The sequence below is a fragment of the Amphiura filiformis genome, chromosome 1 (assembly GCF_039555335.1).
Source record: "Amphiura filiformis chromosome 1, Afil_fr2py, whole genome shotgun sequence".
Classification (NCBI taxonomy): domain Eukaryota; kingdom Metazoa; phylum Echinodermata; class Ophiuroidea; order Amphilepidida; family Amphiuridae; genus Amphiura; species Amphiura filiformis.
The window spans coordinates 94,142,871-94,166,692 of NC_092628.1; the positions used below are offsets into that span (position 1 = coordinate 94,142,871).

General features: G+C 36.1%; 1 protein-coding gene across 1 annotated transcript in view; it reads right to left on the reverse strand.

The window, feature by feature from the left end:
* Window positions 1-18,538: 18,538 nt before the first annotated feature.
* Window positions 18,539-23,822, reverse strand: part of LOC140158205 (probable ATP-dependent RNA helicase DDX41) — a 61,241-nt gene continuing 55,957 nt past the window's right edge. Inside the window, exon 15 of the mRNA XM_072181333.1 lies at window positions 18,539-19,373. Within this exon, the coding sequence (XP_072037434.1) occupies window positions 19,237-19,373 (137 nt within the window). The 3' untranslated portion in view covers window positions 18,539-19,236. The remainder of the gene's footprint in view (window positions 19,374-23,822) is intronic.

A 23,822-nucleotide genomic window follows, 5' to 3' on the forward strand; every position in this document is an offset into this window, starting at 1 on the left:
ATATTATGACAAACCACACGCATCGACGAATAACAAAGAACACATTTTAACTTTATATTTGAGACACAAACATTTACAACTTACTATTACTATTAATACTGAGTGAAGTGTGTTGTAGATTCTGCAATTCCTACACACGCAAATGTATGAAACATTATGTAAAATAATGTAAACAAAAGTAAACCGAGTCGATTTTTCTAACAATAAATGAGTAAATATGAATTGTGGATATCATACAAAGGTAGCTATTTGGAAGCCCTAGGTTGCTGCGCACTTGAAATATATGTTTGTCATTTGAAGGACTCTCTCACAATTATTGATTAAAACATCTTGTAAACTATGTAATGGGGCAAGCATTCGGTCTGCCGCTACTTAACTAGGCGATTCCTTTTAAAATAGCAGCACCTGCATTTCAGGCTCGTACTTTCGCCATTGTTCAAATAAATGACACCATTTGAGCAGCTAAAATAACCGTGTTTCAATTAGTAGTTCTATCAAAGGGTCGGACGAAAAGGACACGTGAACTGAGAACGGGATGAACTCAGAACTTTCTTTAATATTTAATAATAAGATATAGGACCAATCATTTACACGTAAACATATTATTGATATACAGGCCCTATCACTTTTTAATGTTTAAAGCTGCCCTACCAAATATTGGAATCTACCATGTCTACTCAAATTCCCGTGGAAATCAGCAGGATTCGTTGTGAGTTTTACGTAACATTACTGCGATCATTCATCGTCATTGATAGTACACATTAAGGTTTCATGGATAGGCGTAACATAAGGTTTCACTGAGTATTTCCCATACTCTAATGAGTACCGATTATTTATTTTTGAAGCTTTTTGACACAGAATGTATAATGGAACAAAGTAGGCCTAGGTCATGTGTATAGAATTAACGATAGGATGGGTTGATGGATTTAAGAACGACCCAATGAACCATCTTTGTTGGGAGTCATAATATCTATTTGGAAATCTAAACGTGCAGTAATTTAAATAGGCCCTTTATTTAAACTTTTCAACATGATAATCCCATATTTTCAACAAAACATTCGTTGACCTCTTCATGATCACGCTGAAACCGATTTTGACAGCTATAGCTTCTAGACATATATCCTTAAGAGTTAGTCCATTATCTCGGAGACTGAAGTACCTTTATGTTAAAATATTTTAGTCCGAGACTTTGTAGGCCTACATCATATAGAGTGCATTTTGTAAAGAAATTCGATGACTGCACTCAACTCAATTTCTTTAATGTGTGGCCTTCTAAAAGAACACCTATTTTACGATTCCGTCAAGAACTTAAGTAGTGCCTCGAAACATTGCTGGTTTCGTGATGTTTGTAATCATTGTGGTCTTATGTATGTACCATATGCATGATATGATATGTTTTATTACAGTTTCTTTTCTGTATCATGCAACGCCGCGGAAAAAATCAAATGAAATTGGTATTGATATCAGAAAGGAACTTGGTCATATTTATATTATTAATTATGGGTTGTCAAAAACATACTGTACTTTTGGTATTATGTATTACAAAATTCTGATTTCCATACTTACCGAGGTACGGTGAAATTATTATTGTTTAATACAATTAAATAAAGAATCGTAAATTCTTATTTTACGCTATGCACAGTTGCACACAGTACAAGACCGGGACACAAGAAAATAAGAAAATCCTTTGGTATCCTGTATAATAATATATTGCTGATGTGAAAGATACATGTATATAGGCCTATGGTTTCACAGTCACGAAAATATTGATAGGCCTACTAATAATTCAAACAGGCATGTTCTTTATCAATTCGATCAAAACTAAACTTTCGAACGTAATATAGCAGTTCGGTTCTGGTTTTCATCATGTGCATGCCTGGTCACGATTTCGTATACTCCCGTCAGAAGATAAATATATAGGTTAATGAAAATGTTGATGGACCACAATGGCCTCATCCCAATGGCATAGTCCAATAACCTCAATTAAACAATCATAGTGCAAACATTGACCTCAAGTTGCAGAGTATGAGTTTTTGTACCCAAAGTTTCAAAGGTCATTGAATGAATGTACAAATTTATTGGGGTTAAAGAACTGTGCACTAATGGATGAGAATGTTTTGGATCCTAGCGTATGTTTTTTTTCAGATGGAACCAGGGATAAAACTGGAAATTTAAAGTTTATAAACTTCTATTTGCAATCAATTTTTAGGGGCACTGACAAAAAGATATAATTTATCTTGTATATTAACCTACGCCTCTTAAGCTTTCCCTTGATATATAATGTGTCCATCGTCAGTATTCTCCTTTAAGCAATCAAATCATGCGTATCGGTTAACATATCACTCATAAATATTTTGTCTTTATTTTAAAATCAGAATATCATGAATGAGGCACCTTTGCCAAAATTGAAATGCTTATAGACTGAAATTATAGTCTTTGTAAAAGGTGATTCTAAAAATAAGTGAATAGAATATGGAAGTGTATCTTTTATTTCTCGTTATTATCAGGTAAAACTAATGAGCTACATCTAACACTCAGCGTTTAGCGGTGTCCCGAGTGTCATCTTCCATCATGTAATAATCCCATTTTGAATCGAATTTTGAATTTTTTTAATTGCGCCTTTCTTGAATATGTTAAAGAAGAAAGATTTTGACTTCGGTCAAAGGTCATTTATCTAATTTCAATTTTTATGTTTGATGGCTTCTTGTCCCTCTGACCCCACATGTGATGTAAGTTGTGTGCCCATGACGGGAAAATGGACAGTGGTTCTTTTGAGGATGAGTCAAAAAAGGTACTGCGGCCAACCGTATATTTCTGCATCTTCAGTGGCATATTTTCATAAAGTTTGGGCACCCGACCATGTATGTGGCGGTGCATGTATTAATATAGGGAGTCACCAGAGAAGGTGCTACCAAACAAAATATGGACATTAAAACATCAAAGAAAATCGACAACTGAACAACAGATATACATTAAGCAATCATTAAAATTGATTTGTTTCAATTTGTACGCTTGCTTAGATATATCAGTGGTAATTGATATGATTTTATTGTGTTGATTTTATTAATTGTTGGGCAGAATGAATACTGCATTAGTGATGCTTGATGGATTCCTCGGATATATCTCTTATTAACATGTTATAAAAAGGCTTTTATGATCAACTTAAAAGAACCCTAGAATGTCGCGTCATTTTCATTCATAGCGTTGTTTGCATCTCTGGCGTGTTCAAACACTTTCACTGGATTCAAAAGCTATCAAACGTTGTCCGCATCTATCAAGGCACAGTTCCTTAATGTTATACATTCATATTAAGAATGACATTTGCATTTGTTGGGTATCAAAAATCTCATTCTGCACAACGAGAGGTCAAATCTTGAGCCGCTGTTAACCGGTGGTTCATGAAGTGTGCCGTTGGAATTGAGAACAGTTTGCACTATAATTGGTATCGTGCCTGATGGTTCTTCAAATATAATCGTAGGCCTATTTTTGATATTTTTGAAATTTAACAGTCCCCGAAGTAAATTGAATAAATCTAATGATATGTATTTAAAGTGTATGTAGCCAGCTGGGATGAAAAGCCGTCCATCATATGAAACATTTGACCTTTCGTATTGAAGATATAGACTTTTTCCCCAAAACTCCCAAAATATTTAAGTATTTTTGGGAGAAAAATGTATATCTTCACTTTGAAAGGTCGAAATTTTTGAATTGATCGTCGGCTTTTCATCCCAGCTACATACATTTTAAGTACATATCATTAGATTATATTTATAAAGTTCATTTTCATGTCACAAAATTTACCATATTTTACCCTGGAACACCACCAAATTTATTGAAAATAAACAAATACAATAAAAAAAATTTGCTCCAAGTTTGGTGTTATTTGAAAGCCGCTGGTTTAGTCTGTAGTTTAACTCATAATAATTATCAAAGCTGGTATGGTCTAATTAAGAAAGCCAATTTTATGATCACACATAGCAATAATGTGTGTGTGGCTCAACTTCATGGGAAGACCCCAGGGAGGTAAATTACATGTTAACTGGGTGGGCATTTGCCCACCCAGTAAATTATTTTGCCCACCCAGTAAATTTAACTTTCCCATTGCCCAAAAGTGCCCACCTAGTAAATTATTTTACCCACAAAAATTGGGCACCATATAATAATTACCATCTAATTTTACTGCTTTTTTTCATACGAAGGAGTAATGGTGAGCGATAATTAGTATAAGATTTGTAAATACCCAAAGTGAAATATAATATGGTATACAATTTTTTTTGAAAGTTGCTACATGAATATGCTAAAATTAGCAAAAAAAAAAAAAGATGCATTTAGGGAGAGGGTAATGTCCACTTTTTACATCAAAGCCAAATTGTACGCATAAACAGGTCTACATTTCCGAAAATCCAAACGCCTGGATGCCATTAATTATCGCTGCCCACCCAGTAAATTATTTTCCATTATTTGAGGGCAAAAATAAATTAAATTGCCCACCCAGTAAATTATCCTTATTTAGGGCCTACCTCCCTGGAAGACCCTACAACACAATGTCATATTATAGTAAATAATAATGTTGACAAGCATTTTGTCAAGTTAAACTAGTTCACCCGTTGCTGTGAGAGTAACTGATGGCAATGCTATTTGACCCCTGATGACTTTTTGACACGTTCTCCTCATCTCGAGGATTCTTTCTACCACTTTTAAGCCCAGTTGGGCATACTGACCCCATATGACCTTTGCCCTCGAGTGACCTCGGTTTGATTTTGTTCATGCTCCCGTGATATGGAGAATTACTTTCACCAAGTTTTACCCGAAATCAGGCGAAGTTTAAAATGCAGCCCCTGGATGACATTTGACCTCGGATGACCTCGATTATATTTTTACGTGTTCCCCTCATATCAAGGATTCCACCCACCAAGTTTGAGCCCGATCGGACAAAGTTTGAAATTTGAACCCTCCGTAATGACCTTTGACCTCGGTTGACCTCGCATTTTATTTCGCGCATATATTCCCCTGGTATCAAGGATTCCACCTACCAAGTTTGAGCCCGGCCAGACAAACTTTGAAATTTGAACCCTCCGTGATGACCTTTGACCTCGGTTGACCTCTGATTTTATTTCGCGCATATACTCCCCTGGTATCAAGGATTCCACACACCAAGTTTGAGCCCGATTGGACAAAGTTTGAAATTTGAACCCTCCGTAATGACCTTTGACCTCGGTTGACTCGACATTTTATTTCGCGCATATATTCCCCTGGTATCAAGGATTCCACCCACCAAGTTTGAGCCCAATCGGACAAAGTTTGAAATTTGAACCCTCCGTAATGACCTTTGACCTCGGCTGACCTCGCATTTTATTTCGCGCATATATTCCCCTGGTATCAAGGATTCCACCTACCAAGTTTGAGCCCGACCGGACAAAGTTTGAAATTTGAACCCTCCGTGATGACCTTTGACCTCGGTTGACCTCTGATTTTATTTCGCGCATATACTCCCCTGGTATCAAGGATTCCACCCACCAAGTTTGAGCCCGATTGGACAAAGTTTGAAATTTGAACCCTCCGTAATGACCTTTGACCTCGGATGATCTCGCATTTTATTTCGCGCATATATTCCCTAGCCTGAGTCCCTGGCCTCTCACTCGCAAAATGGCGGACAAACATGGCGGCGGCTCGTTCGAACGAGCCGCCGCCATGTTTGTCCGCCATTTTGCGAGTGCGTATATTCGAGACTGGAGGATTTAGTCTAATATATTCCCCTGGTATCAAGGATTCCACCCATCAAGCTTGAGCCCGATCGGACAAAGTTTGAAATTTGAACCCTCCGTAATGACCTTTGACCTCGGTTGACCTCGGATTTTATTTCGCGCATACATTCCCCTCGTATCAAGGATTCCACCCACCAAGTTTGGGCCGCCGATCGGACAAAGTTTGAAATTTTGACCTTTGACCTTGACCTCCGGTGACCTTCAAAACCACCCGGTCAACATGCTTTTCCCGATACATATCCATATCCGAAATATCGGATCGATGCGTCGAAGCGCGGCGAAACGCATAGCCGGACAACCAGACAGACAGACAGACAGACTTCGCTGGTTATTTTAGTATAGTAGATAACGGTATGTTTGAATACTCGAATGTAAGTTCACGCGTGCTGCTAGTGATAAACAATTACAAACGGTCACATTTCGCAGTTGCAAATACACACAATCCTCCTAACCGTCAACCTTCAACTACTGCTGTTTCCAAGGGTTCCATCACCCTTCCCTATGTTAGGGGAGCGTCTGAAGGACTTCGCCGCATTCTGTGCAAACGCGGTATACAATTGCATTTTAAGCCAAGAAATACTCTTCGGCAATTCCTAGTATCACCAAAGGACAAAATCAACAAGACTGAAAAGTGTCATACTGTATACAATATCCAGTGCCAGAATTGCAATGCTGCTTATATCGGCGAGACCAAGCGTCCCCTAGGCATCAGAGCTTCCGAGCATAGGCGGGAGCCCTCCCCTGTAGCGGAACACGCCAAGAAAACCGGTCACTCTATTCCTACAACGGATGCTAAAATCCTGGACACAGACCCTTCATGGGTGGGCAGAGGAGTCCGGGAAGCGGCTCACATCAGACAGAGCAGGAGTAGTTTGATCAGGGACGGCGGCCGGTACTACCTACCAGCAGTTTACACTCGCTATTGAGACGTCCTGCACCGTCTGACGGTGCTGAGTCTCAATAGCACACCCAACAGCGCCCCACGTGTTTATTGGGGCTGAAGAAAGTCTAGCGAATTGCAGACAGAAAGCTACCAAAAGGTGAGCTAATTTAGCTGTTTGAGAATAAAGATCTGTTCAATATGATAAACAATTATATTTCTACAAGTTTAAACAGACTTTCAGCACAACAAATTTAACCAACCTTGAATTTTCGATGTGTGACACACATCTTCATTAGTAGAAGTCCAGCAGTCGCTGACTGGTCAATAAAAAGATAAGTTCAACACATCCCAAAGAACTTCTAATGAAGATGTGTGTCACACATCTAAAATCCAAGGTTAGTTGAATTTGTTGTGCTGAAAGACAGTTTAAACTTTTAGAAATTACGCACAAACAGCAAGTTTTAAAAACATTTTTGAACGTTATTAAAACAATTGTTTACCCTTATGGCCTTATAACCCGACATTTAACAGTGTTAAATCGTTTCTTGTCAAACGTTTTATGTGCGCTTTATTTAATTGGCGGTAACACTTCCACATATCTCACATACTAATTTTCAGGACAATTGTATACAATTATGGTAGGCTAAAAGTGAGAGCAAGACTGACATTTTTAGGACCTACAGGTCAAATGGGGAACACATTAGCACGCAGGTTTGTGGTAATAGCTTTGTAGTCTTTACAATTATACCTAAAATAGCATAGAAAAGCACATTATTAGCATTAGTTTTCGCATTTTAAGTCAACTTGTTTGATGTAAACATGATAAAGGCCGTTTAAAAAATTCTAGTTAATTGAACTTGGATGAATATATTGATAACAGTTTAGTATGGGTCCAAAGTACAAAATAAAACACTTTCGTAGTTTTGTTAGAGCTTGAGATGGATTCTTGTACCACATTTCAAAATTATATTTTTGGTTTTAAAGCAAAACAAAAGATAACGTTTCGACAAAATATGCATACATGCAGCTATATGCATCATGTGAAAGGAGACTAAAGACGATATGAAAGTAGCATTTAAAGTCAGTGCTTCAATTATGAAACCCGACGATAATCATGCATGCGTGCATGCAAAGTAAAAACCGTGATGGTGATTTTTAACAATTAACATGCTTGCGCACACGCGAGGGCAACTCCCGGGGTAACTTCTAGGCCTAATTGTGGGGGTGTATGGGGTGTGTGTGTGTGGGGGGGGGGGGGGGGCAAGGCGTGTGTGAGGGTGGGGTGGGTTGTGCGCGGGAGAGGGTGCGTTTGCATGTTTGTTTTAAGGTGTCACGGTATCTGTATAGGATCTATCTTCAATCGGACAGCATAATTCGGCCCTGATTTGGTAAAATGATCTAACTTGAAATTAAAATCGCTGTTTCGAGAAAAAGAGCTTTAAAGTTTGAACACTTGACGTTTTTCTTTTTGAATAAAATAAATTATTAAACAGATCTAATGTCTTAGAAAATATAATAATCTCATTAATATTTGGTGGCATGGTGGTGATTTTAGGATGTCACCAATGGAAAGAGCGCCCTCACATTACCCATGATATGGATTTATCTCAAAATGTCCAAATTTCAAGTTAGATCGTTTTACCAAACTAGAGCGGTTCTCGGCTTTCGCGGTTCTCAGCATTCGCGGTTCTCGGTGGGTTTGTGGTATAGGGTAGGGGAACCTTGTGTGATCCTGGATGGTGTGTTTTATTGATTGGTTTATGTCTTTGTGCTGTTTTGGCCCGTATGTGTCGTTTCTGTTCAGAACCTTGTGTGATCCGAATGTGTATTGTTTTCTTTGTGGTATTTGATGTGTTTTAAATCTATAGGCCTTTTTTGTCTGCCTGTGTGTCATGATCAATCCAATTGATCAATAGCTCCACATATCTAGCGTTTTTAATCGCGCCATTTGTTGCGTGGTCTTTCAGCGTCCAGCGTGTCTAAGCTTACGTGAGTATAACAAGCGAGACGCGACTGGAATAAATTCTAATTGTTTTGAGTGAAAGAAAAAGGAGCATTCTTTGATTCGGGTTTAAGGAGAGCAGTCACGTATTTACAATTTGGGTATTTCTCTTTTAAAACACCGCTGTATAGTTGATATTGAACAAAATTATACAAATCGGGTATCAAAATGCGCGTAAATAAATCATCCGTCCTTTTATGTTGAAATATTGTGAAAACAATTATTAGTTCTGAAGCTACAGTCGTTTTTATAACAACTGCGTTTCTTTTTGTGCAGACTTTAAGTGTACATGTATATCATCATACACATTTAACATTTTCATGATTTTTTTTTTTTTTTTTTGTCAAGGTCATATGTGGTTAATTGAGCATTTCATGAAATATGGTGGATGTGATCACCATGAAGCGCCAAACATATTCAAGGCCATGTCAAGGTCATCTGAGGTGTGCTGTTGGATTGTTGGACGGTAATGAAACTTGGTGGGTGTTATCATCTTTCAGTGGGGAACATTTTCCAAGTTATCTGAGGTCAATTGAATATTGATTGTCGGAGTATCAGGAAACTTGCTTGGATTGATATGATATGCATGGGGATTTTTGTTAGACAATTCTGAATTAGATATGCTTGGCACACATTTTAAGAGTAAATTTGTATTTCCTATATTCTTTGTGGTATTTACCAATAAATACCCATATGTCCCATCCGGAAATTAATTTACACATAAAACAAATTACCAGCATATCATGGACTACCAATGTAAATTATGAAACATGGTCTTCATCAGTGGCATTGTCTTTTTAAAGACATTTCTTGTTTGTCATTATTCAATTAATAAAGACTAATTTACAAACAGTAAATATCTTATGGAGCAAGTTAGCATGCAATAAGTTTTTGTGACAAAATTAAGAAGAATATGAAACCGAACATTTGCCGAATGTTAATCATGTTAATAGAAATGTTTTACTTTTTAGAGCAAATGGACATTACAATGTCAGTTCAGTGACCAACTGAAGTCAGGTTTATCCCCGTAGAGTCGGCAGTCCTTTACAACTTAGGCCTATTTTAAAAGAACACAACTCTTGGACCAATTATTAATATAAAAACATGTTTCTCGTCCAGGTTAAAAAAAACAGAAAAAGAAAACAGGATAAGGTTTTTAAATTTTTTAAAAACTTTGTATCGCAAATATAGGTGCAAATACCCATAGGTCCTATTAGACCCTGTATTTAGCGTATAAAAATACCTGAAAAAAGCCAAAAAGCTTCTTCTTAAATTATATTCTTCTGGTAGATATAACTCTTGGTATACCCTCTAATGATCACAGAACCTTCAAGAAATGTTTTCAAAATTTAAAAAAAATAGAAATTAATAAAGTTATGACTCAATTTAAAAATAATACAAAATAATTAATTAATAAAAAATATCTCAGCTTCCTCGACATCTTTTTTCAAAATTTTAATAAATAGAAATAATGTTATAACTGAATTTTATAAATAAAAATTAATTTGAAGCGGCCTCAAAAAAAGAAAGCGGACGGGGACCAGTAACAGTTTTATTTTTTTATTCGGCCTTATCATATCAACTAATGCTATTACAATAACAAACGGTGTGAGTCATATCAAAGTTTGGTCATATTGGATTTAAAAAAAAAAAGATTTTAATGTTTCATCGAAAAAATAGGTGCAAAAGGACTTTTTTATTGTTTAGGTATTTAAAAAAATTAAATTAATTTGCAGCGGCCTCAAAGAAGAAGCAGTTTTGTATTCTTCTGGTAGGTATTTAAAAAAAAAGAAATAAATTTGAAGCGGTCTCTAAAAAGGAAGCGGGAGGAGATGAGAAACATGTTTTATTTTTTACTCGGCCTTATCATATTTACCGATGCTATTTTAATAGCATCGGTATACACTAAACCATTAACATTCATGCACCCTTAAGGGGTACTACACCCCTCGATAAATTTGTGTCTATTTTTGCATTTTTCTCAAAAACTAATAACACAGTGGTAACAAAAGTTATGTATATTATAGGGCAAGGACTACACTTACTACACTGGAATTTCAGTGACCAAAGACAAGTGGTTTGTAATTTATGATAAGAAATAAGGTACCGCTAGCACGTACCACGTTTCCTATCATATATACTGAGCCGCTTGTCTTGAGTCACTGAAATTTCAGTGTAGTAATTGGATTCCTTGCCCCAATAATATACATAATTTTATTACCAGTGTGTTATCATTTTTTGAGAAAAATGCAAAAATAGTCATAAATTTACCACAGGGGTGTAGTACCCCCTTAACCCAGCGCAAACATTATAAACTTTATCAAGTGCTAATTGTGTTTACTTTTAGAGCCAGCACTAGTCTCTTACAAAGCCGCCGTTCCTATTACAAACATGTTTGTTCTGGATAGCCACACACAGTCTGGCCAGAGACTAAGCCATCACAAGGAATGACTGAACGATAAATAAGCTCTCTCAAACAGGCGTCCAAAATAGCCTAAACCCTTCCAATTTCGATTTGTGAAGCTGTGTTTTGAAAACAAATAATGATGCGTAAAAAGCCACTCGTGTCATGACTGATGTGCATCTCTTTTTGGCGTTTTTCGCATTAAATTAGGGTCCCGTTTAAATTCAAAAATAAACTGGTGTCTAGATGTAATCACAGCTAACACACCAGGAAAATTATAGAATATAAAACAACCTAGTTACGCCTGTTCAGTGCGAACAAGATGCACCTGGTCGGATCACAAAGATGTGATTTCCTCACGGATCACACCAATCAGGGCCGATATAGACAGTGGGCACAAATATAAATTTTTGCAATATGTGACCAAAAAACACAGCACACACATTTTGTCCTTTATTTACCTCGATGTCATCTTGTTAAGGTAGGTCTATTCCACCACTGTGAGCAACTGATATATAATCCATGTCCAATATAATATATAAATCCATATTCCATTCTGTGATTCCTGGCTTGTTGCTCTCATGCAGCTGTGCTTTGATGATGCAATGATTCAATTTCGGTGCCAAAGATTGTATGAGGCTCTGTGTGAAACTGTGTTGAAGCGTAATTGCAATAATTTACAGAGGGCGTTTTTATTGAAGTAGAATTATTTCTCTGTATGCGGTTATCGCCGACTCCGTTCTGAAATCGCAGACAAGAAACGGTATTTCAATCGGTGTCGTACAAATAACCAAAATGACATCAACGATGTTATTGGAAGAATTTTGCGAAATTCAAGTGGAGTCATTGATTGACAAAATGCTAATTCCTAAAACGTGCGACATAAAGATTGAACAGAATTTGATCACCGAGTTCAATGACGCCAAGATTTTCCCCGACTTTGTGTTCAATGTATACCCTTCCGGTGGCCTATGCTGTCCTTTCTACGTATTTCCTCGTTATTTCTGCACAAATTCACAGTAAAGTTTTCATGATAAAGGTGAATTATACATAGGGCCTAATTAAGCATTTTTAGAGTAAAATCCGTATACGTGTACTCCTTTTCAATCTTTGAAGCAGCCAAATCTCCTCCGTGGACAGAGCGAAAAACGGGTACATTTCTTTAAAAGAGTATATTTTATCTTCAAAAGTTTGGAGCCAATTGAAATATATTTTGTCGGTTTATTAAAGCTAACGATTAAAGTTATTTTTTACATACCAAAATATATTTTCGGAAATAAGAGGAAAAAAGAGGGCGCAATGAGGCCGTTGGGTGGTGGTGGGGATGGGGGCCCTGTATATGCACCTATTTGTTATCTTCAGTAGATAGCACCTACTTGTTATCTTCAATCATGTCAGTAGACAGCAACATCGGTTAGTGCAATACAGCATTATAAAAAATAAAAGTAAAGCCAGAGCTTAAATTTAAGTTTCAATTTCACCTATACAGCCCCTCTCCCCTACCTCCCAATTGTGTGATGGGACAGTTATGAACAGCTACCTAAATCGGTGTCAACACCTAAAGGGAGTCACATTATTATATTTCAATCCATTATTAAAATATTCATGCATTAAATACCCCCATTTGTTATAAACGTTGGTATGTGTTATCTTCAGTAGACAGCAACCTCGCTAGTGTCATACTATTAGCTCAAAACTCTTGTTCTTGCCACCATCCGTGGTAGTGTCAACGTTTGATACTAAACTCCTGCATCATTTCTCTATATACTTTCCATCCCAAGTCCCCCCACTAATTTCTGGTGATCAATTGCTACCTTTTCCAAGGCACGAACAATCGCGATTGATATTTATGTGAACATTTGTGCAGCCAATGTTCATGATACATCTCTTTCATAAAGATTTAACACGCCATAAAAAACATCACTTTTCGATAAGTCGTAATGATGACGTATATTGGTAATAAACTTGTCATGGGGCCAACAGCTGTCCCATATGAAGATGATATACTTGTAAGTCTGTGTCGTGATATGATAGCAGATGTGCAATGCATTGAGCATCTGTAAAATTAAGTTGAACTAGGCCATATAACATTATAAAGAATATTTAGGGTGAGGTTATATTATGAGTTCAAAACTTGCTGCTTTCTAAGCACCAGCGTGAAGAAATCATGAGTGCCTAGGAAAAGGGTTTGGACTTTCCAACGATGGTGTGCTTATATAGAGAGTACAAAATGTATAATAATGTCAAAGTATAGATCGTTTAAATCTGTTTAAAAACACGTGTTCTATAAATCTAAACCATGTAATGTTTATACACATGTTTGAGACCAGGGGTTCTCAACTAAATTCCGTCAAGTGTCACTTTAAAACAGGCCTGTTTTAAAATGTAGAAAATTCTAAAAGTGCCACTATATCCATGAGAGCGGAGGGGTTGACTAACGGGTGGGGTTCACGCTTTAGGGCCTCTGGTTGGCACCACGGACATGATTTCTGATTAGTCAAGGTAGGTACAAAAACTTCTTTTTCTTATTACAGTTGTGGATCCCTATTATAGACTATTACGATTTCTTTAAAAGAGCCGATTGAAATATTTTTTCCGATTTATTAAAGCTAACGAATAAAGGTTTCTCAACATCCCAAAATATTTGATCAACTTTTCAGAAATAGGAGAAAAAGAGGGCGCAATGAGGGTTCTATTTGGGGGGGGGGGAACACCCTGTATTAAGAATGGACTGATAAAACAACTACTCCTTTATGATATTGACACCGATTTAGCAATGATCAATCAAAAGGTGCGCCTTAAAACATGCTTTTAAAAGTTATCTATAAAGTGACATATCACGCAATGTGGAGGTGTGGGAGAGTGCTTGGTATTGAAACTACAGCTTTGGCGTTGTTTTTTTGTAATACTAACGGATGCTGTCTACTGAAGATATCACATACCAACGTTTATAACAAATAGGTGTGTTTAATGCATGAATATTTGAAGAATAGACTTAAAAAAAGGAAGGTTTTATTTCAAACTCTAATGGTGACCCGCAGGTCAAATTGCTAGAATTGAACATTAAACACACCTAAACAGACACAATGCAATTTGCAGGCAGCAGCTTAATCAGCGCCAATATTGCAACATTGAAACAAACAACTATACAAACATCCAACCCAACCCAACCCCAGTAGGCAATGAGGATAAAGTGCCTTGCCCAAGGACACAACACGTTGGCACGAGCGGGGCTCGAACTCGCAACCTATGGATTATGAGTCGGGCGCCTTATCCACTCGGCCACACGTGCTCCCTAATATAATAATGTGAGTACTTATATTGACACTTAGTTAATTTGTCATGTTTGTAATGTTCAAAACGCGCGCTTGAAGTTATAGTGGCACATCATGCGAATGTGAGGGGTATGTGAAATAGAGGAAATTCCTGCACAAACATTATTTGCCCCCGTGAGAATTGAATTCAAATTTGTATGTGCAGTCTAAATATTTGAAGTTAAATAAACTGTAAGACATGCAACAAACATTGTGACTGCAGAGAAATGTGATGTTAAAGAAATAATTTAAAAAACAATTACAATAAATAAATAAATAAATAAATAAATAAATAAATAAATAAATAAATAAATAAATAAATAAATAAATAAATAAATAAATAAATAAATAAATAATCATGATAAACCTCTGAACCTATAATACCCAGTACATAATTTACTAGTGATTCATTGCATTCATTATACATGTGTACAAATATAAGTCAGTAAACATGCTCTAGGATTAACATAGTCAAACCTATAGAACAAGGCAGTGGTTAATATATTAAAATTCACAAACATGACAGAGAGTAACGGAAGCTGAGATAAACACTTTTATTCATTCCTTATACATTTTTTATGCAAAATAGAAACATTTCAAGTCTGTAGACATGGTAACTGTATAAATTCAGCAATGCTCAACGTCATTTCTTGCATCACTATAGATTGCAACCAATCAGCCCACCATTGTCCCCATTTACACATTGAACGTTATGGTGATTACTTTTGAAAAGGGCTAAATTTATATTATTGTTGCTATAGTCCCTCCACAATGTAATAAACACTTGAGACATTCAATGTCTTTTACCTAATGACCCAACAATCATGTGGGTGGTAGACGTAATACCATGCATTGTCTAATGACCCAACAAAGTAAATGAGTGTCATGCAGAGATGGCACTCAGTTTCACTCAAAAAACCTGAAACTGGTTAGAAAAACCTGAAAAGCATGTGAATGCAGGCCAAAAAGCCCCAAAACGGGCTTAAAATTAATAACAATAGGAATTTGGATTCACAAAAAACATGAATTCAGGCTAAAACCTGAAAAGTGGCATCTGTGATCATGTCACATTATATGGACCATTTTGACAATCTTGTTTAAAAATCAGGGAAAGAAATGGCACAGATGTTTAGCAATGTTCTGAGGGAAGACCCTACAATAGAGCCTAAAGTTCTCCATTTTATGGAAAACAGAAAAAAGGACTATTGCAACATTAACAACAGGCAAAATTTAAACTTAATCTGGTCTTCTTTTTTTAAAATAAAATGCTAGAGTGAACAATAGCTCATGAGGAGTGGCACAAGTCAAGAACTTATATACTAGTATATAATATATAGGCACCTAGGCACTATAAAAAAAGACAACCACATGGGCCAATCAGTGGTTCACAGCAGCTTAGGAAAAACGAGAGTCTAATTTCCCTAGAGTGGGTACATTTTTATTAATAGGAATTTTACTCTAAAAATATGCATCATAATCTCTACTGACTTTTGCAGCACATACAGGGCTGTTGAGTTGGTAAATGATGAATAAAAAATTCAACATAAACATGATTGTTTTGAAATATCAAAATAGTCACTCTTTAATGGTGATTGATCTTGAGATCAATAGTTCCTTCCTTTTCCCCTCTTTTACATTAATTATGGTAAGATAACCAACAAAACATTTAGTACTGGAAAATATCTTGACTGGTTTTACAAACATACCCATGCACTCAGATTCACTTATTGCTACTTATTGTCTGTACTAACAAAATAATATGCAAAATTCCATTGGCCCAGATGAGTTGACTGTCCATGATCCTTTAACAAAATGAAACCAGTTCCTCTATGAAATATACAAGTTTTACTGTATTTGCTGATGTATGTGGTATGTAAAAAAAGGACGAAGGGGTACACAAACACAGTGTCATATACTACCTGCCTGCTTCAATTAACCACCAATGCTATATTTACACACTCCCGACATGCTACATCAGCAAAGATAAAGAATCGTGACTGCAATTTTTTATCCCTACATATTGATCTGGATTCCTGGTAAATGCATGCTACTTATTATGGTTTCTACATAGCAATGTCCAAACACGGCCAGATTTATACAGTGTGATATTAAACATGTACAACTATAGTGTGTCTTGTTCTAGTTTAGAGTAACGCCATGTTGGATTTCGCAGCGGCAGATACGAATTAGTGCGTTTATGCAGTTAGGCCAAAAAAAAAAATTGTTTGTTTGTCCACGTCCGACCGACCGTGTACCCTGGTCCCGACCGGTTTTTTTTTTTTGATTTTTTTTTTTTGTTGAATTTTTCAACAAAAAAAAAAATAAAAAAATAAAAATAAAATTTTTTAAAGTTTTCTATTTTTCGGTTTTGTAGTGTCCCTGGACCTAGACCTAAATGCTAGGATCATTCATGGTTGACCTAAAAAAAAAAAAAAAAAATTCAAGATGTTTTGTATTTTTAATATGAAAATTGATAATTTGTATTCATGTCATAGTCTATTAATGATTTCAAAATGCATTGAATTTGAATGCATTTTGAAATCATTAATAGAGTATGACATGAATACAAAGTATCAATTCTCATATTAAAATACAAAACACCTTGAATTTTTTTTTTTTTTTTTTAATCATGAATTTTTTTAGCGTTTATGTTTAAGTTTAGGGACACTACAAAACCGAAAAAATAAAAAACTTTTTTTTTTTTTTTGGTGCCCGTTACCCGCCTTGAAAAATGCGCTGGTACCCGGTACAAAATTACCCGAAAATTTCAGGCCTATGCAGAACCATCTCAAGAGTTAAACCAGTGAAGTGCTGTGTGTTTGGACTTATTTACCAGTCTTGTCAGTTGTCAGTTTCAAGTGCAATATCTGTAAAAAAAAAAAAAAAAAAAAAAATCCGACCTACCGACCCAACTATTTCATAAGCCTTTATGGACAAACAAACAATTTTTTTTTTTGGCCTTATCTCACCAACATCTGGACCCTTGTATGTGTTATCCGTTCTGTGGGATTAACTTATCGCACACTATTCAAATATGCCACTGTGAAATCCAACATGGCGTTACTCTAAACTTGAGATGAGACACACTATATAGATTAAGCTCACAAAACATAAACTTAGCCAGTGCTATTCAGCTTTAATTTGGACTTTTGACCTCAAGTCTGCATATTTTCATAGTAATTAAACTTGCATATCATGCTCAAGAATTGCCACCTGAAATATTTAGATTTAGAAGAAAAAAACCCAACCATTTTGAAGGATTTGGTCCATTTTCTTGGAAACAAAATACGTTTTTAGAAAAGGTTAGAAAAGGTTGCCAGAAACATTTTTATATTGGGTTATATAACAGGTATAAAACGTTTATTAAAATAACATTCAAAAACAGTTTCTTGCTAGTGCTATAAAACATTCTAAAATAAATGTCATTTAAGTGTTGTCAACATGCATATTTTTAAAATGTTGCTGTCGAGTTTTTTCATACAAATGTTTCAAAATATTTTCAAGACCTTGCCTATCTATACTCAACATTAAAATGTTATTAAAATGTTTTGAGCATCACATTTTGTGTTTGCTGGGTTGTAAGTGACCTGTATTACCTGATTGCCACACTACTGACAACTCCTCTATTAAATTGCATACATGAAAGGAGTAATCTTTATTGCAAACATTGAGTAGAATCTATGTCAACACCATGAATTTCATAGCATAACTGTATAGTCTTTTTTGAAATCATGTTTACTAATTACTAGCCTCTCACAACTATGCAAATCAAACTAAAAACATATCCACAGAGATTTCTGCCTGCTTAATTTGGCACTATCAACATTCGTCTATATGGTAATGTATTAGAATTAAGTTAATTCTGGCCCAATTATTTTGTTTATCTGAGATGCATGCATGTATGAAATAATCAAATACAATTTAAAGACAAAATAAATGATGACAAATTTATTATGGTTTAACATGGGGCAAAACTTGCCTTGCTCAGATGGAAAATATCTGGGTAATTTCAAAAAGGGAAAGTAAATCTCCTTTATTGAAAACTGCAATTTTGCTCAAGTGTGTGCTATTCAACATAGTTTTGTTGAGGAAGGGGAAGGTTAAGGGTAAAACAAAGTGGGTAAGTCTTGACAGTGACGCCAACATTACCCTTACATTGATGTCTCTACTACTGCGGGAAGATCTTAAATAAACATTGTATATTTGGCACCAAATAGTGCTGGACCCTATCCATGTTAATTTGCACATTACAGTTATACAAGAACAGCTTGAACAATACTGAATGACACATTTTACCAGTCCGCTGGACACAGAATCAAAGGTCCTTCCAACATATCCAACTGAGTTCCTATGGCAGCACTGGCAGAGTTGGAATGGTATGAAGACTTTAAGAAGGTCTTTGTTGAAATGTCACTGGCCTGCAGATCTTGCAGACATAATCCATCCTTTTTACTATGTTACTTCTGATGCATCTGGATGGTAGCGCAAGATGGTCTTTGCGAAGATCCTTGATGAATAGTGCATATTCCTAGTCTGCTCAGCTTGGATCTACCAGATACAAAGCCAAGCCCCTTTCCAACAGATTCCTCATGTACAAAGCTGGGGCCATTGTAGCCCTTACAATGGTCTTGACTGAACAGCACATTGTTGCCAGTCTGTAAGACTTAGATCTATAGACACCAACCTTCCAATAGGCCACATGTGTACTTCTGCAGCCAGCACTTGTAGAGTAGAAGTGATAATACACCATGTGAGTTGGTTCTTAGTCTGCAGAAGATACACCTATTCCCTTTTCAAATGGTTCCTTTTGCAGCACCTAGTGCTCAGGTCATATACAGCCCTTGCCATGTGCTTCGAATAGCACATTTTTACCAGTCTGCAGCACTTGCAGCTAGATAGTCCTTGCGACCAATGTTGCTGGCTTGCTTGTTCTGTATGGCTTCCAATTTGGGACAGTCAGTAATACGATGACCAAGACCACCACAGAAGGAACAACCACGCTCATCTGAAATGATAACAGCAAATAGAAATACAGAATATTAAATTTATTGCAAATTTTTGCCAAACAAGAAGTGTTTTGTTGCTATCTAGACCTATAAAAGGTTTCCCACATGGCCACACGTTTTCAAACTTAATTTTATTCAAACTCATAACTGTAATCTCACCTTAAAAGTTTGATACTCTGCAAATGTAAAGTTAAATTTCAACTTTACACATAAAATTTTGCAGGACCAACTTGATTTACAGTCTTTTTACACTTTGACAAATTCACACATATAGATTTGTACATGAGACAAAAACAAGATGATTAATTCAATCGACCATTTACCAAATTGAATGACTATTGATGAAATTGAATGAAAATTGACAAAAAGAGCGTCAGTGAAGGTTGGCATTGAATTAAGAATTTTCTTTCTCTTGACCCAAAGGCTAACAGTGAAATTGTTCACTTCATTTCCTGGGAGTGGCCTTTTTTTCTTTATCTTCAAAAGAGTTTCACTGTTGTCTTTTCATATAGACCATCATGCTTTTCATACACTTTTTAGCCCGACTTGAGCATTCAGTTTGAGCACAGACCCATCAAAACCTAAGTGTGTCTCCATATAGAGCGAATGTGTAAACAAATATGCATTTCCATAGATTGGAAAAAAATAATTTATCAGCTATGAATTCGAACATGTGAATAAAAAGATAAAATTGTGTGGGAAAGCTCATACAAGAAGTCACCTAAAAGCCTGGTTTTGTCTGACTATTCAGAATGACCCAAATCCAGACACATCTATCTATTCACACATCAGTAGGAGGATGAGAGAGAGTCTTAAATGACACAAGTATTTCAAATCTTCAATTAGCACCATTGCTCAATTTACTAATGCATCATTCCATCCCCCAGCTCATGAGCTTTATATTTACCAGGATTTAGTACATACTTAAAGGAGCTTAAGGCTGTACATCATGACACGTTTGATTCCAGATTTGAGTTTGAAATAAAGAAAACATATTCAGATTTCACGCTACCAAAAATGTGTCTTAACCCTAACCGCCTAAGGGCTTTTTAGCGACGGAAGGGAAAGAAGGAAAGAATAAAGAGAGAAAAGAAGGAAAGAAGTTGTTTGCTCTGGGTGGGATTCGAACCCGAGACCCTCGCATGCCAAGCACTCGGTCGGCGACACTTTGCCACGGTCTTGGTCTTCGCTGGCCAGCGAAACCGTGCCTATATATCACTTAGGGCGATTGCGTCATTACACCACGTGGGATGCATGCACGAACAGCGCATATATCAAGTAGTATTTTGTAGTATTTAGTAGGGTTAGGGTTAAGGAAGCCTATACTGAGTTTCGATAGTGGTAACCTAACCCTAACCGCCTAAGGGCTTTTTGGCGACGGGAAGGGAAAGAAGGAAAGAATAAAGAGAGAAAAGAAGGAAAGAAGTTGTTTGCTCTGGGTGGGATTCAACCCGAGACCCCTCGCATGCCAAGCACTCGGTCGGCGACACTTTGCCACGGTCTTGGGCTTCACTGGCCAGCGAAACCGTGCCTATATATCACTTAGGGCGATTGCGTCATCTCGCCATGTGGGCGGCATACCGGCGCGTAGGGTAAGAGTGGAAGTATTTTGTAGTATTTAGTAGGGTTAGGGTTAAGGAAAGAAATTGTACATAGATGTAAAAACTTAAGTGACTATACTAAAAAAAAGCTGCCCAAACTGTGCTTTCCAAGTTTATAATGCATATGGATGCATTTAGTTTTATAAATCAAATACAACAAAGTGCTTATTGATTCTCAGTTGACATGCTATCTTCAGTAGATAGCAGACATTAGCTACACATTGATTCTGATTGAAAACAAATTTTAACCAGTCTTCTTCCTCAAATTATGCTCAAAGTAAGTTTATTAGATGCAAACCATTCTAAACTTAATTACTTTTGAGATGCAAGGGAAATTTGCTTAACGTCACAATCAGTCACTACCCAATGGCGATATTTGCTAACAACTTGATACACTGCAGTAATGATTCAAGTATAATCGTAAAATTCAACAATTTTGTAATCCAAAAAAAGCATCCTAGAGACATGGCTGATGAGGCTTGAGAAATAAATAAACATGATATGACTGTGCTACACAGCTTTGAGTGACGTAGGCTTATTCTTCTACTCAATCCCATAGAGGCAGACAAATTATCTAAATTGTCTCAACAAAGAGTTTTATCCTATAGAAACAAAAAAATGCTTTACTTTGGTGTCAAGTATTATTTTGAAGGATCAAAGTGTGCAGGCATTAAACCGCAGATCATGTTTTGTGGCAAGAATAACTTTTACATAACCGCATGCTAGTATTTGCCTTTGCTATAAATCTGTCTTCACTGGAATGTACGGCTGACAGTTTTCGTCTAATCTTTCAAACACCGATGTAATATGTATCATATAGAAGTATCTGTTTATATTCAAACACATCAAAGCACATGTAGAAATCAATCATTTATGTTTAGAAACTTTTCTTGTTTTGTCATTGATTACTGTCATATATCACCAATATGAATTCCTAGCCATAGTCTTTCTTATGTTCACTGCAGCTAGATTCATACCACACAAATGTATTCACTGCTATAAATAAAGCAACAACATTTTTGAAATCACTGCTAAACAACAACAGTTTGAGGTTTGGAAGTTACTAAAAGACAATAAGATCTCTGTGACATATCAAATGAAGTTTCCTCAAATTGAACTTTTAAAGTGTGTATAAGGTCACCATAAAACAAAATGTATGCAAACATTTCAAAACTAAATTCTCTGAATGTCACTATAAGATGCTAATTATTGTTCAATTTTTGGCCTTTCACCAACAAATGCAGAAGATTACATTTCCTATATGATGGATTTCCATAGATTTGCCAATGAGGTTATATACAAAGGCTGAATACTTTTTGGTGTGTTCCCATACATACAATATACATGTAGAAGATATTTTAGACCCAGTAGTACTACCCTGGATGAAATGCAATTGACAAGCAGATGAGCTATTATCGATTTCACGTTCAACAGAGTGCAGACAGCCCCAGACATTGAGAATAATAATGCAAGGAGTTGAATGTGACACACGTGTGAATGATAGCTTCAGTTATCATTATTTATTTGCAATGAACTTGAATAAGTCATTATCGCATTCACTTTGCCTCCCCAGTGTAAAACCAAGACTTTTAATCATCAATTTTTATTTGGTTTAAGTGCGTCAAGTGATCCCAGGGAAGGGGGTTTGACACTTAATGGAAATAGATGGTGTGGACCTACGTGCAGCTATACTGTCCCATTTTTTCCTCAACTTATTTGCGTGTGTGTGGTTTGGGAGGTGGCAAATGTTGTTTGCTATTACATAATAAACTCTATTAAGTAAATAATTCCGAACAAATTTGAGCTAATCTTACAAGATAACCATTTTTTTTACTTCTTATTGAATCTGGATGAATCATTCAGTGTCCAGACAACATATCTCCCTTGATGCTCTGGGAAGGGTATACAAAAAGCCAGGCATTACCTTGAATGGAACTGTCAGTGAGGTCTTTGTCCATTACATCTACCCTTATAATCAAATGTAGTCAGCAGATACTTGTAAAGGATCCAACCCAGGACCTCTTGCATTAGAGTTAAAGACTTTAACCACTGTGCCATACTGCATCTGATTTGTTTACCTCTCAATTACTGCCTGAAGCTCTATGCAAATTTATTCTGTAATTCTTGCAAGTTCTGAATTTAAGTTTTTGCAATGTAAATGGTCTCATTAATTAAGGGCTGGGGTATGAACGTTTGGACAGTATTTATTTTGGGACATCAGAGCACATCAGACATATCGATTGCATTCTGAATACGAAGAATGTCATTCTGATATCAAATAATTTTGATTTTTGAAATTCGCAATTTAATACACATTTTATGGCAAATCATTAAAAATTGATATTTTGATATTTAACAGTACTTAGAGTAAACATTATAAATCTGATGATTTATACTTAAAGTGTATGTAGGTGGGATGAAAAGCCGACGATCAATTGAAAATTTTGACCTTTTATTATTGAAGATATGGATTTTTTCCCAAAACACCAAAAAAAAAGGGTCTTTTTGGGAAAAAAATCCATATCTTCAATATGAAAGTTCAAAATTTTCAATTGACCGTTGGCTTTTCCTCCCTGCTACATACACTTTAAGAATATATCATTAGATTTATATGATTTACTTTGAGGACTGTTATATATCAAAAATTTGAAAAATATCAAATTTTTATAATTTGTCATAAAATTTGTATTATATTGTGATTTTCAAAAATGAAAATTATTTGATATCAGAAAGACATGCTTCAGATTCAGAATGCAATTCGATAGGTCTGAGGTGCTCTCATGTCCTACAAAAAATACTGTCGAAACGCAATAAACGCTCATTTTAGATCCCTTAACTCACTTTTAA